The 17877-nt window shown below is 41.9% G+C and overlaps 1 protein-coding gene across 1 annotated transcript in view; it reads left to right on the top strand.

Annotated features, from left to right (window-relative positions):
• The window catches only part of LOC134038990 (pappalysin-1-like), a 267738-nt gene that overhangs the window by 107797 nt on the left and 142064 nt on the right, over nucleotides 1–17877 (top strand). The window contains exons 8-10 of the mRNA XM_062484743.1: nucleotides 9263–9391; nucleotides 9567–9658; nucleotides 12879–13075. Of these exons, the coding sequence (XP_062340727.1) occupies nucleotides 9263–9391; nucleotides 9567–9658; nucleotides 12879–13075 (418 nt within the window). The remainder of the gene's footprint in view (nucleotides 1–9262; nucleotides 9392–9566; nucleotides 9659–12878; nucleotides 13076–17877) is intronic.

Raw genomic sequence — 17877 nt, 5'->3', positions numbered from 1 at the left:
TCCAACACAAAAACTGAGTTTTCAGAAATCTCCACTTTGGCCGGAGTTTTTAGAAATGATCGTTTTCTGTGATAAAACCGTGATTTTGTGTAAATGAAAGGCCAAACCGCATGAAAATATATGCGTTTTTCCTCCGTGTAAACGGGGCCTAATGAGCACAAATGGCTCGAGTTGCCTGCTCTGTTGTAGCAAGTTTAGCAAATGGTTGTCACACATACATGAAATGTTGTTAATATAGTTTATTCTGTTATTTTAAAACCGATTTGATTTTGATGGCAAATATTATATTATGTTAAGCGTGAGCATAGATTGTTGACATGTCTATCTTGAGCAAAGACGAAGATTAATACTTTAACTGATAACAACAATAGGAAATGATGTATATTTAATTAATATTAGTCTTGCCTTCAGAAGCATTTGTTAAACACACCCATTATTCTTTTTTTTATCGTGTCATCTAGCCAGACTGCTTTTGTGGGACGTTCCTTTCTCAGTGACTATGTTTCACCCCCACTTATATCTGATGGAAACGTATTGTATATAGTTCTGTTAATATGCCCCTTTCAAAGGCAAATGTTCAATAAAATATATTTTAGACACACTTCTCAAGCTTTTATTTATTACATTATTACCAAGTTTTGTTAGATCACGTTATATCCATTAATAGGTGTTTGGTTTTGTAGGTTGCACATATAAAACACAGGCCACATTTCTACAATGATGTTAAATTGAAGGCAATGTGAATTTCGTGGCATTTTGTTTGAATATAAAGTTTACAGTAAGCTATGGTAAGTCTGCATTATGGAAGATTTCTGTTACCAAAATATCTATTAAGCTTTCTTTGCCTGGCGAAAACAACGACGGAGCTAGGTGTTCAGTTTATTTAATCCGATACAATGCGTTGGAAATCATACTCAAATCACGAAGAAAAAAAACAACATATGTGATGAGTTCCATCTAGAATAGCCCTATATTTAGCCCTATTCATAGATGCCACTTACGTCACTTCCAAACAGACCGCCGCCATATGCACTACCGATCTCGCCCAGTATGGCCGCCCACACTGCCGATTTCAATGAGAAAGTGAGACAGAGATATGTCGGAAAAAAATCAATTTGAAGCTCCGATCCTTAGCCTATTTGTTACCCCCAGTTTTCTTTGGTTCCTTATTATCTGCCCCAGGCTTGTCCCAATTGGCTTTCCATGACAGAGCTAGCTATAAACACTTACCTTGTACATAACCCTCCCCATACAGTGGGGATTGCTTGAAGGCTTTCAAGAGTACGGATGTTTATCAGTATGCTGTGGCTGGATGGGTGAATGACGTGAAAGTGCGGCACATGGCCACCAAGGACTTATATTTAATCATGGGAAAGTTATTTATTATTTGAAAGAAATCAAATGTATGTTTTTGGTCGTAGTTTACTCTGACTAGGTAGCAAGTTGTTAGCTAAGTGGCTAAGAGCTAGCTAGCACTCATCTTAGTGCCACTTAAGCTCACGGCTAGCTGTCATTAATCTTGACAATGTTCTTTAATGTCAGATGCAGGGCTTGAAATTTTGAGGCACTTTGAGGCACTTACGTACTATGCACAAAAGTCATTTGTCCGAAACCTTTAAATAGCCTGACCTAGTGAAACGGTCAAAACTAGCCTGGCTAACGGAGGTCGCTTTCTCAGGCAAATGACGAATGAAACAGGCTCGGTTAAAGAAATCCAATATTCTGGCTATCTTCGATAGGCTCGTATCTACCAAAAGCAGTCCTCCCTGACGTTTGTGGTGTAGAATGGAGTGAAATACAACATTGTGAACACTGCCAGTGAGCGCCCGAGTCTGACTCTGAGGCTAACGTCAAAACCAGGGGACCAAGGCATGGCTGCCGCCTACTACTATGCGGCGACGCATTCTCACTCAAATTGCAAGACTTTCGTGACCCAAATCAAAATTCTGATGCGACAGATCAATGGGGAATCGCGTTCTCTCTTAAAGGCTGTCCTCCTCGACCTGAGCAGAATTCACCGAGATGAACTTCACCGAAACAGAGGAAAAAAGCAGGCATATTGCAGGCATTTCTAAGGCAGAGTAGGTAGGTAAGATGGCGGCGCAAAGCTACAGTGACGTCATGTGAATCAAATCAATAGCCTATTTCTAAAAACCAAGTGAAAGGAATACAATACAGTGACAGCATACATTTCCGTAAAGTTTGCATCATGTCTCTGAATCTTATCGGACTTGGACCCCATTCTGCCGTGCCTTAGCTCACACGCTCGCAACTGGTTGTCGCAAAGTATGACGTGTACAGCTAGTTACAAGCGTGCACGAGTCTCGGAGCTAGGAAAAAAGCGAGCCACTGTTTAACGCTAGACCGGAAGAGCCGGAACTGGAAAGATGGCGCGGTCCGGTTTCGCGCTCTCCCTTGCCTCACTGCGCCACTGAGCACTTTTCATAGAAATGAATGGGGACGCCATCTTGGAAGACAAAAGTAGCTGCCTCTAGTAATATAACTCTATGGTGTTCGCACGTTAGTTTCGATACGTCACACAGTAGTCCGGTGAATATGGCTATTTTCAATATCCTATTCGAATCTAATATTCTTAATTTGTAATTGATCAGTTTTAGACAATTTTATAATATTTTGACCCATTATATATGTATTTAAGTTTTATATAGATTTGCTTCTAATTGTTTCATTGTTTTACCTGGGTTACATGTGCACCGGATATGTTCATCCGTTTCTGTACATTATACAACTGAACTAACGACATACACGCAGGTATGAGAAACCGTAACACCTCAAATATAACAGCCAATGCTATTACCGTAATACATTGATAAGAGCGTCATCCATAATGATAGTTTAACACCCCCACTCGCTCTTATCTCATTAGGTTGCATGAAAACAAAAGTAACAGAATGTGATATCCTCGTTATCTTAAAGAAACAAAATACTCCTTGTGTAACGGGGGTGTAAGAGACGTGGTCTTGCTCCGCCAGGGCCGTCGTTCGCTGCCACCTCTGGACTGCCAAGCGCAACCACTACCAACTATGCCAAAGAAAAGCTAGCTCTTCGTTGACACGGGTGGCCTCTTACATACCTGAAGAGTGAGTTTCACCGATTGACACCAGTTACATTTGCACTCATAAGTACCAAAGATGTTTCGTGCAAATCTTTTTAACTTTAGCTTAAGGCTCCGTCACACCATAACGTTCTGGTTAACGTTCTCTGAAAGTTCTAATCGTTCAATTTCGAGCGTTCTAGGGCGAGGTGGACACATCTGGCGTGTGACTAATGTGTGACTATAACGCATGACTAGCGTGGGACTGACGCATGAGGAGCGTGTAACAGCGACCAAGTAAGACACGACTGAAAACTATTAGCGTGTGACGACGTGTCACTGAGTCGCGACGACGTGTGACGAAAGCAAACGATGAAAACAACGTTTGCTTTCACAAACGATGAATAACAACCAAGTAACGCTAGGGTAATGACTGACTTACGATAGCCAAACGCGTGCAACGTTAGTCAAACGTCCACAAACGTTCTTCAGCGCTATCCAGCGTTTAAAATTAAACGTTGAAGAACGCGTTCTCCGACGATCACTGACGATTACCGACGATTACCAGCGTCACCAGCGTCCACACAACGCTCTTCTGGCGCTATACCAGCGAGCATGGACGATTACCAACGTTTCCTCTAACGTCATAGAACGTTGACCAGAACGTTATGGTGTGACGGGGCCTTTAGTAGCTGGCTTTGTCAGGACATCAGCAATCATTTGCTCAGTAGGACAATATTCCAAAATAAACTTTCCATTGTTCACATTTTCCCTAATAAAATGATACTTAATGTCAATGTGCTTGCACCGTTGTCTATTGACTGGATTTTTGGCTAGTTCTATGGCACCTTGGTTGTCTTCATACACCTTTGTTTGTGCATATTGGTATGTGTCTACACCCCTGAGTAGCTGTTCTAAGAAGATGCATTCCTGTATGGCTGATGCTAAGGACATGTACTCAGCCTCACAAGTGGATAAAGCTACTGTCGGTTGTTTTCTTGTTTTCCAGGATATCAAAGAGCTTCCCTCATTTAGACACAATACCCTGATGTACTGCGCCTATCTCTAGGCCTCTGTGTCATTTCTCCTGAAACATAATCCCTGTTCTGTTGTACCTTTGAGGTACCTGAACACCTGTTTTAATGTGTTCCAGTGTTCTATGGTTGGTTCAGCAAAGTACTGAGAGAGTTTACTGACCACAAAAGTGATGTCTGGTCGGGTACATGTGGACAAGTAAATTAAACTTCTTACTGCTTCCCTGGAAGAGCTGGTGGAAGTGGCCGGGGAGAGGGAAGTCTGGGCCTCCCTGCTTAGGTTGCTGCCCCCGCGACCCACATAGAGATTTTTGTAATTGACAAAAATACCTCAGGTTGCTCCATATACATTTTACGATCAATTGGGGCAAATAAGCTGTTTTAACGTCCATCTGGTGTAGGACTAGGTTATCTTGTACAGCCTTTTGCATGACCACTCTCACACTTGACATCTCCTCGTAGTAAGTGCCTGGTTTCTGACTGTAGCCTTTCCTCCAGAGATGGCATCTCCTCTCTCATGGCATTTGTCCACTGCCTTGCTTTGCTTGATGCAATGGCGTCCTGGTAGGTTTAAGGTATGTCACACACTGCTCTGTAACAAGAGTCTATGTAAGTGTGCAGTTTGTCCTCCTTGTCCTCTGTCTCAAAATCCTGTAGATGAGCTGGTCTCTTTTTAGTTCTCGGTGGGTACCTTCTGATCACAGTCTCTGTGGCCTCACCTGGCTGTGTCTTTTCAGTCACACTAACATCACTTTGAACACCCTGACCTGGTACATTTTCCACATTCTCATCAACAACATTCTCTTCACTGTTGTCAACAGTAGGGTGTTCATCCCCGTATTCTGTGTGTGACTCAGATGTTTGTGTTTCCCTTTCTTTGGTTGTTTTAGTGGTGAATTTCAGCAACCTATGCTTTTGGACCCTCTCTGTGTCTGGATAATATCAGAATCAGAATGGGTTTTATTCGCCATGAAAGCACAGACAAGGAATTTGCTTTGGTAGGAAGGTGCATACATTGAACATATAGGAATCTTAAATTTAAATATGATATATATATATTTATATATATATATAAATATAACTATTTCTAAGGGTACATAACTAGCAGTAACTAAGTGGAATTAGAATTAAACTAAAAAGTACTATAAATATAAAATAAAATATAATTTTTTACAATATAAAAAAAAATAATAATAATATTACAAAAAATACAAATGGTACAAGATACGATTTCTGATGCAGTGCAAAAATCAATGTGTTTAAGGACATTTAGTCATAAAAGTCAGTGTGGACCCTTAGCCTTATTGAAGAGGCCAAAAGCGGAAGAGAAGAAACTGTAGGTTGGTATACCAATACCAAAAGGTATTGGTACTGATGGACTGCAGCCTTCTGCCGGAGGGGAGTGACTGAAACAGGGAGTGTCCAGGGTGGGAGGAGTCGGCCACAATCTTCCTCGCTCGCCTCAGGGTCCTCGAGGTGTGCAGGTCCTCGAGGGTAGGCCGATTGCAGCCAATCACCTACTCAGCAGTGCGGATGATATGCTGCAGCCTGCTCTTGTCCTTGGCAGTGGCAGCAGCGTACCAGATGGTGATGGAGGAGGTGACGATGGACTCAATGATGGCTGAGTAGAAGTGCACCATCATTGTCTTTGGAAGGTTGAATTTCTTCTGCTGCCGAAGGAAGTACATCCTCTGTTGTGCTTTCTTGATGAGGGAGCCGATGTTCAGTTCCCACTTGAGGTCCTGGGAGAGGATGGTGCCCAGGAAGCGGAAGGACTCCAGTGTTGACTGGGGAGTCACACAGGGTGATTGGGGCTGTATTCTTCCTGAAGTCCACAACCATCTCCGCTGTCTTAAGAGCATTGAGCTCTAGGTTGTTCTGGCTGCACCAGGTCACCAGGTTGGCCGCTTCCCACCTATAATCAGACTCGTCTCCACCAGAGATGAGCCCAATGAGTGTGGTGTCGTCCGCAAACTTCAGTATACTAGATAGACTGGGCTGTTTTCATCATAGCCTATGAAAACACCTGGCTCACATCTGGAGTCCAATTTGCTTTTCTCTTGCCTGTAGGCAAAACACATTGATCCAAATTTTTTACATTTGGATATGTCTGGTACTTTGCCTGTGAATAGCTCGTATGGCGTTTTCTTTGTACGCCTACTGTAGCATCTGTTTCTCACATAATCTGAGGTCTGTACAGCGAAGTTCCATAGCTTGTCTAGTAAACCGCTTTCTATCAGTAGGCATCTGCTCATATCATAGTGTTCTCCACCCTCTCTCTGCAGTGCCATTTTGGTGGGGTGAGTAAAGCGCAGACGTCTCATGTCTAATCCTATTTTTTGTTAAGTGTCTTGAAGTCTCGACTTGTAAACTCAGTGCCGTTATCTGAACGGATACACTTGACTTCTCCATAAGGAGCTGTCTGCTAAGAATCTTTCTGTGGCCTGCACTGTATGACTCTTGGACTTTAGAAAGTATACAAGCATAGTGCCTGAGTAGTCGTCTGTAAAGAACTGTGCATATCTGTGTCCTTCTATGCTTGGTGTCCGCATGGGACCGGCTAAGTCAATGTGGACTAGTTCTAGGGGCTTCTTTGCCTTCCTATCTGCCTCCTTATTTCTTGTCTGGGTGAACTTTCCCTGTGTACACACATCTCCATGCCCTTCACAACACTTTGCAACCTTTTCACATCTTCATAATTACAATGCCCCAATATTTCATGCCACGTTTGCATATCATGACATACTTTACATTGATCAACATCCTTCTCAACAGTTGGTAAGTAATACAAATTTCCATTCTCATGAATGTCAAACCTGCTACCATCCTTGGTGATCATGTATGCATAAGCCACTTTATCTCAGTATCCAATTGCACTATGTTGACCATTCACGCTGCTCATTATTATTATTTTTATATATATTTTATTTTATATTGAAATTGTATTCTTAGATTGTTTAGTTCTTAGAAATAGTTAAACTTTTGTACTTTTACTTAATTTAAGATCTGTATATGTTTAGTGTTTTGCACCTCCCTGCCACAGTAAATTCCGTGTTTGTATAACATATACATGGCGAATAAACCGAATTCTGATTCTGAATTCTGATTCTGAGGCGACTGTCCCCCTTTTTGAAAGTTATTGTCGCTTTTGTGGCTCTTGCCACTGAGAAGATGTGCCCCCCCCCCCCCCCAAAAAAAAAAAAAATGAAAAGGACTTCACTCTACATATCCCGAATTCTCCTGATTGAGGAACCTTTTTAACTCTTCCCTCAGTTCATACGCCACCACAGCTGCCCTGCCAATGCATCCACATTCTGTGTTTGATGTAATGCAAATTATGGAGTTTCACAGTTAATGGGGAGCTAAGAATTTGGCCTTTATTTGAGCGCAGTAAATTGTACTACTACGGTACAGTACTAGTAGACTACTGCTGTGTTCGTCTTGGTAGCGATTGCGTTGGTTGAATTCGATTAAACGTTCCGTTGTACGGTTTAGGCTGAAATTAATTATTTTCATGAACAGATTGACAAAGTTTAGGCTGTGGCAATGAAGTACAGGTTAGTAGTTAGATAGACTTTTGATTTAAGTAAGGGGAGTGCCGAACATGTTCTGTCGCCGTTTGACTTCCTAAACAGCTGTGTACAGTATGTTAGATGTTTTTGTCGTGTGTCTCGCGTAGGCTACAGCGTTGCAGTGATACACTGGATTGAAACCACAGGTAATGATAATTTCACCCACAAATCGTTTACTTGTAATCTAATGTCATAATAAATCCTACAACGAAAATGTATATGTGAGGAATGTTTATTTTAACGATTGAAAACAGATACATCACAGACCACTGTAGTATGTGTTGCCCGGGCAACAGACGCTAATGTCATGATGCTAATATTTCAGTGAAATAGTAGACTACCGTTTCCGAAAGTAGATGTGGGCTTACTTCCTTAATAATATCAGCTAATATTGTAAATTACACATCACAATTGTGTGTCATATCACAAAGTAAAATGAGTAAATAGTTATCACCCTGGCCTCTTTGCTTGTGGCGTTCCTGCAGCTGCCTTGCAGTAAAGCTATAGTTAGCCTAGCTATCCCCCAAGTTAACAGATGCGAAACGAATGTTCTGCTACAGGTAGTCACGCGTGTTTTCGTGACGTAGTGACGTTAGTAACGTCAATGACTGTGGCTAGCAAATTAGCCACCGTTAGCATTCACTTTTCGCCACCAAAATTTAATTTAAGCCCAAACCATGCAACGGAACGTAAATTCCAATAGAAGCAACGCAATCGCTACCAAGACGAACCTTTTGACACCGCCGTTGTGTATGTAGGCCAAATATTGACTGAGTTTTAGGGGGGCGAAAATAAACAATAAATAAATATGTGAGAGAACAAAGGTTGTGCTCTCGCCGAAGGCTTGAGCACACCCAATTATAGTCATCAGCAGACATCCAAGGTCTGCCGGAAGTTCCGGGAGTCTCCTGCATTTCAATAGCGTCTCCCTGACGCCCGCAAATGCTATACAATCTCCCTGTAATCAGCGATTTTGTATTTATAGCCAGCGAGAGACTGTCCAATGGTCATTTCTGGTAGAGACAGGTGCAAATCGCGCGTTCAGAATGCGTGTCGAGGGGGTACGTGCGTCCCAGGGGGGGGAAGCCACCTCCCTGAAATGAGTCTGCAGGTTGGGATGTCTGCATCAGTATACTATAACATGCTTCATCCTTTATGTTTCTCACTTCTCCATTTTCTAGATAGTATCTGGTGGGTGTCACAGCTGCACACTGATTTGGAGCTACGTAATTACTTACACCCATCTTGGTCTTGACCTGTGTGTGACGGATTGGGTTTCATCTTATAAAATCAGGGGTGGCACTTTGGAAGGGATGTTTGTTCATGTTTGGTGTGTAGTGGAAGTGGAGGGTGGAAAAAGAGGTGTAGTGCCAAACCCCCCTACTCTCATGCATGTTTGTGCCCTCGCCTCAGGCACTCTTACTTTAAGCTTCCCTTACTCCAAATCTGTTCCCCATGATGACATTATCAGGGGGATATAAACACTAACTCACACTCACAAATAAGGACACAGGCAGAGTGTTCTCACATTCAATGTGTAACTAATGTACAATGTGGAATTGAGCAAGTGTGTGTGTGTGTGTGTGTGTGTGTGTGTGTAGGGATGTGGCGCCAGGTGGTGTGTATACCTACCAGGTTCAGACCATCTCCAGTCATAATGAGAGTGAGCCCTCACCCCCTCTCATCCACCAGCTTGGTGCGCCATACTGTGGAGATGGCCACATCCAGAGGTACTGCTACATGTTGAGACTTAATACACAGCCCAGTTGAGCAGAATACAGACCATTAATGCAGTTCTATAGCATACATTTCGAGTGTGCGTCATTGAAGAAAGAAAGTAAACTGCACTTAAAAAGTAGCTGCATTCATGATTCTTGACTTCTCTCCCTGTGTGTGCACGCTCAGATCCCAGGGAGAGGAGTGTGATGACATGAACTCGATGAATGGGGATGGCTGCTCCAGCCAATGCAAGAAGGAACCTTTTTTCAACTGTGTTGGTGAGTTATTAACATAATATACTCTGCACAGTACTATTCACATAGTATTCAATGGACCTTCATATGGCCTTTAAAGAACAATCAAAGACGTTCGTAGAAACTTTATAGACCTTCATGAAACCTTAAAATAACCTTCATATAGCCATAAAATAATCTTAATTTTAATAGACATTTATAGAACTTCCATAGGACAATCAAAATCTTCATAATCATTCTAGAACATTGCGGAACCTGTAGACGTTCATAAAACGTTCATAGGGCCTTTACCTTAACAACGATTGGATCATCACAGACTTTAATTGGGTGTGCTTGCGTCAGCATGGCACACACAATGTTATCTCACATATTTATTCTCATTTTCTTTTATAATTCCACACCCTAACTTCTGCCTCAATTTTGGCACTACAGAGACAATCAAAATATGCGTATTGGTCCCGAAAGCATTGCTTGTATTGGATTTTACGTTCCGCTGCACGGTTTAGGAGGATACAAAGTTTTTGTGGCAAAAAGTGCCTTGAATGCTAGCTAGTTTCCTAACCACTTCAGTGCTAGCCTATAACGTCACAATGTCAGCACACATTAGCAATGACCCATAGATACGACATGCTAGTACGACAGACAGCGATATCACTCTAGGTACCTACGAACATGTCTTAATCTGCTAGACAAGTGGGCTCCCCTTCGTTCTTCTGGTTAGCAGTCTCACAAGCTCTACTTACCCTACCTCATGGAGCCGAGCAGCTAAATACTTATTTTGCTGTGTTACCTAGCTAACTGTATCCCTGTATTTGCGCAGTTGTCGGTATCGGTGAACTGCAGGAGACTATGGGCAGCCGCAAGCACACACTCACAATTTCCCTAGAAATTGAAACATCTCTAGTATTCATTAATAGACCTTTTAGGTTTAGATGGCTATTGGGTGACATGAAAACTTTTCTTAAAACTTTATACAAGCTCAGTGGGGGGTCAAACATATTATAAACAGTTACTCAAATCATTTGCATTTACTCCAAAGGAAAACCTTCAATACGCTATTTGCAGAAACACCATTTTCAGGCATTAATGTCATTATTTCATCTTTAAAAGTTATACAGAGGGGCCCAAGTTTCATTGTTCCAATGCTGCAAATTCAGTGTTTATCGAGTTTACGATCAGAAGGTGGTTAAAATGTACCAAGTCTCCTTCAATTCAGTCTTCATTTTTATACTCTTGGAAAACTCTTAATTTAGCTAGTCAATTTGCATTACTCAACGATGACTGTAGGTAGGACAAAAATAGCATGCTAGTTTAAGAGGCGGTCTTAAGTTGTCCGGAAGGCTAGTGTCAAACATGCTAGTTATGCAGGACGTAAATGCATAATTTAAGGGAAGTTATCAAGTTAATTGTAATTAGTTTAACATCTGCTTCTTGGACAACTATCCACAAATATCATTACATGGATAATCACATCATAATCCCAGAGATGTTTTTAATAAATCTGGAAGTCATTTACCTTAAAGAGAAGACACATTTCATATGTTTTTTGACATCATATTACTCATTTGTTTTATGAATAGATAGGTGATATCCTCTCCCTCTCTCTGTAATGTATGTCTATGTTAGCTTCCCTTTTATTGCTCTCTTACTCTTTCCTTTTGCCATTTTTCGTTGGAAATCAAACACCATGTTGATAGAACCTTCCGTCTGTCCACTTGTGTGTCTGTTTTTGTCTGTGTGAATGTACTTACATTTGTGTGTGCGTGTTACAGTGAGTTGGATAGATAGCTTTCACCAAGCACAATGCAAGGCTACAGGAGCTTGATGGGCTCAGCAGGTTAGACTAACATCAGCAAATAAGGGGTCATGAAAGACTGTAGGCTGATCAGAGTAGGACTGGAGTCCTGATATTCTATCTCACTCACACACAGATGCAAACATACACTGTCTCTTTTTTCTTTCTTTCTTTCTCTCTCCCTCCTTTTCTCTGTTCTGTGTCTTTCTCTTGACCATCACTCTATCCACTTTGTTCGCTTTTTCCCCATTTGGTTTCTCTCCAACTCCCCATCTCGTCTTGTTCTCACTCCATCACTCCCTATTTCACTGTCCTGCTCTTAATCTCTTGGAACTGTTTATCCTGTTCTCATTCTCACACTTAATCTCTTCTTTTACTCTCTAGACCTCTACATTCAGTTTCTTCACTCTGTCTCTTCCCACTGTCTATCACTCTGTCTATTGCTTCTTTTAAAACTGTTTTGGACTGTCCCTTTTCTGTCACACTTTCCTCCACTCTTTCTGTCTGTCTCCCCACGTCACCTTACTACTACTTGAGCTTACCCTATTTATTTTCACTACCCATTCCAGCTTACTGTCCCTCTCCCCCTTTCCTCTGTTTGAGTGGAGGGGGCGTACTGTATTCCTCATGCCCCCTCTCCAGCCCCTCATTTCAAAATCACCAGATCCAAGTGAGGTCTGAGCAGGGCTTGGGAGCGCTGGAATTTCGAGGAGGCCCAGCCAACTTGGCACGGAATGCTGCCTTTCCCCCAACTGGAACCCCCGGCCTACACTGCGAGAGCACAGCCGACCCCAGCGTCTTTACCTTCTTTACTTTTCTCTTCCTATCCTCTTCCGTTCTCCTCAGCTCCACTTTTCCAAATTGGAGCTTCAAGCACTCTCCGGGTGGGGTGTCTGGAAAAGCTATACTGCTGCAACCAACTAACCCTTTTTTCTCTCTCTCACATACACACAAACACACCACATATACCACCACCAAGATTATCACCACCTGTTACTTTATTTGGAATTCATGTCATCATCATTGTCCTCTGGTATGAAATAGTGTCTAGGGGGATAGAGAAGGCTGAAAATGCTGACCTGACATAAAGAGGGCAGACACTGTTTACACTCCCCTAGCATAGAAGAAGGGAAGACAGGAGGATAAAGGAGATGGGGAGAGGAACCCCCAACTAAGCCCATGTCATATATTGTTTTCATAGGAACTAAGTTTTGTAGGAGATTTAAGCAAAAATAAATTAGTGAAAGGTAAGATTACATTGGTTGCCCAGTTGCTGTATTAAGAACTGTATGTCTGTGTGTCCACTTCCCACCTTTCAGACACCTTTCAAACACCTTTCAGACCACACATACATTTGCACGCTAACCCACACCCTACTCCTTTCTTCCTCATTCACGCCCTCTCAACCTTATCCTACCTCATTCCCCCCCCCACACACCCTCCCCCCAGAGGAGCCCAGCATGTGCTATTTCTATGATGGCGATGGTGTGTGCGAAGATTTTGAGAGGGAGACCAGTTTTAGGGACTGTGGCTTGTACACGCCCAGTGGCTTCCTGGACCAGTGGGCAACTTCTGTGGAAGTGTCACACGAAGAAAAGCTGTACTGTCCTGCCGAGGTTGCCGCTGGCTACCCCCTTGTCACAAAGGTAAGTCCTTCATCTGAACAAGGTAACTGCTCTTTGTTGAGATATACCCATTAGTTGCCTAGGTAGGATCACATGCACCACACCTTACTTCACTTAGGATTGTGTCTGTTTCCCCCCAAAAAATGTTTGTAGTGAAATGGTTTTCTACAAAATAGTAATTACTTAACAAGTAACAAAAGTACAAAGTAACAAAACAAACAACCTCAAATTGGGGTAATGCTAGCGGAGGACAGAAGTCAAGGTCATTGACTGGTGTTCAAGAGCATTGATCTGTTGATGGAACTAGACAAGGGACAAATTGCTTAGAGCCCAAAACATTTGAGAAACACCAACTCCATGAAAGAGAGAATCAGGCTTACAAATGCATGCATACAAGCATGCACACACACACAAGAACACTCACTCTATCCTGAATAGAAAGGGATGGAATTTGAGAAAATGGTAACATGCATCACAGAAAGATTGATGTTGTTTTAGTTCAAGTTCAAGTCTTTTATTGTCAGATGCACAGAACAACACAGGGTCAGACTGGGCACTGAAATTCTTAGGACAAGACAACGCAACACAACTTGGCATAACATAAGTACCCAGAACATAGATTTTATCTATGATAAGCTAAACCTCCTAATATAAAAATAATATACAATATTCAATACAGTATACTAAACCTCTAAATACACATAAGTACCGATACTAACCTTATAAACTTATACTAACCAGTGGCGGCTGTGGAGCCCTCGGGGGCTGTGAGGGCGAGAGAGAGAGATATCAAAAACAGACGAGGCCTATATAAAATAATAAATATATATATATATATAAAAAAACAAGGAAAACACTTTGAGGGCGCTCATTGAGAACCCCAAGTTTCAACTGCCAGGTAAAGGAATTCCGTAATGTAGGCAACGTAACAAATCTCCATCCATTTCCATGGTAGCCTGACGTTGTCATACTCATAATTCTAGTCAGAATATGAGTCTGAGAACTCTCCGTTGGGCTGTGACTATGGGGCGTGTTTCAAACGAACCTGGAAAACAAATGCCTCTTCGCTCAATTGGATAGATCTACAACCAATCAGAGCAACGTAGTATGTTAACTTTGACCGAATCCCGTAGGAAGGACGGCAAGAACATATTTTCCATCGACAAATGCCTTGATTGCGTTTCTCTGTTCCTCTTTCAAAATTAATGCGCTGTCGATGTCTTCTAAAACAGACTCGATGGCAGAATCATAACATCCCAGATCTCCAGCGGTAGCCATGTTTGTTCAAAACGAATTCAATTTAAGCGCTCTTTTGTGACGTGGGTGATTACGTTACTGTTGATCATCTGTCCATCATCGTATAAAGCCCGCCCTGGCAATTTCATTGGTCCGCCCAGATTCTGGTTTTCTGTAGTTGTCCCCAATACGAGACCCTCCAGACCCAACTTCCCGACCAAATTTTTTTGTGGGCGGGACGAAGTTGGGCTGGCAGCCAGGCTATTTCCATGGGCTGGCAGCCAGGCTATTTCCATGGGCTAAATAGTCTAAAAATCCCTGAATCTGGCAACAATGGCTTTTGCGTATCTTACGTGCCTTTTGCGCCATTACGCCTATTGAACGCGCACATTTCTAAAATGCTAATCATTACGTTCTTCTCGGTGAAGGTAGAGACATGAGTAAAAGAAAATATGCAAACGGTGCTCAAAAGCACAGCAATAAACTGTTTTCTGAACAAGCTCGAGCAAAACACCCAAAGACACACTTATTTAGACCAGCCAGAGAGGAAGCTATTATCAACATCTCCACAGACGAAACACTACCGCAGCCGCAGGTAGCTAGCAGCAGCACCAGTAACCAACAATAAATATACTTGCTTAGCCTACTTATTGGCAAGAATAAATGTTTTCCTTTCCTCCATTGATTGTGTGTTATTTCATAGTGGCGATGCTATCCTTGGTGCTGAACTATCAGAAGGCTAGCGCTGTCTTTGGTTTTGAACAATGACAAATGTGTGGCGGCCTGCGGAAACCCTTCACATCGTGAACATTTGGGTCTTTCTGGGTATTATACATATTTGGAAAGTACAAAACTCCTGAATACAAATCTGTTTAAATCACTCAGATATCTTTATCACAACTGAAGTTACATAATTTTAAAGTTGTGTCAAAAAGTGATAAGGGAGAAGATTGCATTGAAAGATTCCACTTAGAATTCTGTGGCGAATATGGAAAGGAAATCCTTTTGTTCGTAATCACGTTGTGAATGTAAATGTCAGTTCAAGTATAGGCTACATTAATAACTTCTCAGCAAGTTATTTTTAAGTTTAACAGCCTGACTTCATTGATAAGTTGTTTGGGGCTGCTGCAGCACAGAAAAGAGCAGGCAAACTGCAGCATTTGATTTGAAATGGCTTGAAATCTTGCTAGCTGACATGTCCAAAAACCGTTGAAATTAACTGTTTTTCATAAGTAATTATATACTTTTTGTAGATTACAATGAAGGTTAGGATATTAACTATAGAAAACATCAAAAATCTCAATGTTGACAGAAAACTATTTTCGATATTTTATGGCTTATAGCCAACAATGAGCGTCCGCGACATCCCACACAAATAGGCTGCTGTTGTGCTTTTGTTATTTTATTTATATATTTATAACTGTTTTATTTATCTCTTACATTGGATATAGGCTATATTTAAAGGTAAACAGCAATGTATAAGATAGGATGGAGATACATTTTGAGTGGATTTAGGGGAGGGGCCTCGAGCTCCGACTTTGCGGGGGGCCTCTGCAAAGTCCCGGCCGCCACTGATACTAACCTAAGAAAAGTTAAATACAATAGTGCAATATTGCTGATCGTGCAACTAGTAGCTGAAAGTGACAGTGTGTAAAGTGACCCTTTCCGATGAAAGTAGACCTACTGGGTTGTGTGTGGACAAAGCCGCCCTCCTAAGTGCATTCACTCTTATTTCCTTAGCTATTGTGGTCTCAAACTAGCATAACTACGTGGCCTACACATACATACAAGTTAATTGGAGTCATGGTTCATAAGAGGATATTTGTATGTTTTTCAAAATGTTCACCGAACATGGCGGACATTATGGGTCACCACTGTATGGTTTTCCATGATAAATAAGTCATGTATAGTTTCCAACATTTTAGACTCACGTAGTGGAAATGAGAATTTGAGAACTTTTTACCATTTGCGTACAAAATCGGAAATGCAATTACACCAAGGTCCACAAGGGCCTATGCTAAAAACCAAGGAGTGAGGGTGGGGGCTTGGTCACCCCACAATTTCCAGAAAGGATGTGTGTGCGTCTCGCCAAGCTTGCGCGTATGTCAAGGGGCAGGATGAGTCTGAGAATTTTAAGCGTGCGCGGTGTGGAGCAATTAAATTTAATTCAATCATATTTTAACATACCAAGGTGAAATTGCGTATGGTACTTCAGAATTATGTCATCTTGAAGCCAATAAGGTTTGAAAAACCATCAGTCAAAATTATATTTGATTTATTGACACAAAGATATTTAGGCAATGTGGACATTTACATAAATACACCCCTTTCAGACATTTTGTATTGCATTTCTTATTCCATTTCAAATCAAAATGTATTTGTATAGCCCTTTTTACACGCAACCATGTCACAGAGGGCTTCACATACGCCCATAGAACTGCCCCTCAACCAACCTAAACCCTCAAGGAAGACAAGGAAAAACTCCCAGAAAAATTCACTGCAGGAGAAAAAATGGAAGAAACCTTGGGAGGAGCAATTCAATGAGGGATCCCCTTCTCCAGAGACGGTTGGTGAAAGAGAGGAGCAGAACAAAGGCTTTACATAGTCATACAGCAGGGAAGTGTCAATGGGTTTTGAAACACAAAATCCATTGTTCAACTTGGTAGATGTAGGGACCGGGAAACTCGCTGTTGCCCATCATGGAGACTGGTTTCCAGGTCCAGAGTTGGCAAACCGACAACCAGGCAGGTGCTGACAGCTCAAACCCCCCACACCACAGGGGATGTGTGGATGGGGGACAGAGAAAAGGGATTAGAGAATGCCAGGAGCAGCTAACAGTTACAGTCATATTAGAATGAGATCCCCACCGGTCAAGTGTGGACTAGTGCAGCAATTTAGCAGAGCAAAAAAAAGGGTATTTGATGCAGCCCTAGACACTAAGACAGCGCCAGCCCCCCTCGGTTGGAACATGAAATATGTTCCAGGGGTAAGAACTCTAAAATAAGTTATATTTAGAGAATAAGGGTGAGAATGCCCCTTCGACCATTGTCAACAACTAGTAACGGAAACTATAACAATAACAATATACAGTAACAGGTTTAATTTAATAGTAGGGAGTCAGGTGGCTGAGCGGTGAGGGAATCGGGCTAGTAATCAGAAGGTTTCCAGTTCGATTCCCGGCTATGCCAACCAAATGACGTTGTGTCCTTGGGCAAGGCACTTCACCCTACTTGCCTCGGGGGAATGTCCCTGTACTTACTGTAAGTCGCTCTGGATAAGAGCGTCTGCTAAATGACTAAAATGTAAAATGTAATTTATTTGTAAAATCTAGATGGGGCAACGTGAACATTTAGAAGCTTTAATTGCAATTTAAAAGTAACATGTGATACACACAGACAAACACACACCCCAGGTTTACATAGAAAGTACATACACACATATTTATCTTTAGCAGTCATAAAATGGACTAAACAAGAACGTTTTTAACCTCATTTTGAATGTTGAAACAGTATCAGCCTCCTTAATCGAGACAGGTAATTTGTTCCAGAGAAGAGGTTCTCTATATGAGAACGCCCTGCCTCCAGCAG

This window comes from Osmerus eperlanus, chromosome 18, assembly GCF_963692335.1.
Source record: "Osmerus eperlanus chromosome 18, fOsmEpe2.1, whole genome shotgun sequence".
Lineage (NCBI taxonomy): Eukaryota > Metazoa > Chordata > Actinopteri > Osmeriformes > Osmeridae > Osmerus > Osmerus eperlanus.
Note: the sequence above shows the minus strand (reverse complement) of the source record. Positions and strands in the feature narration are given on the sequence as shown.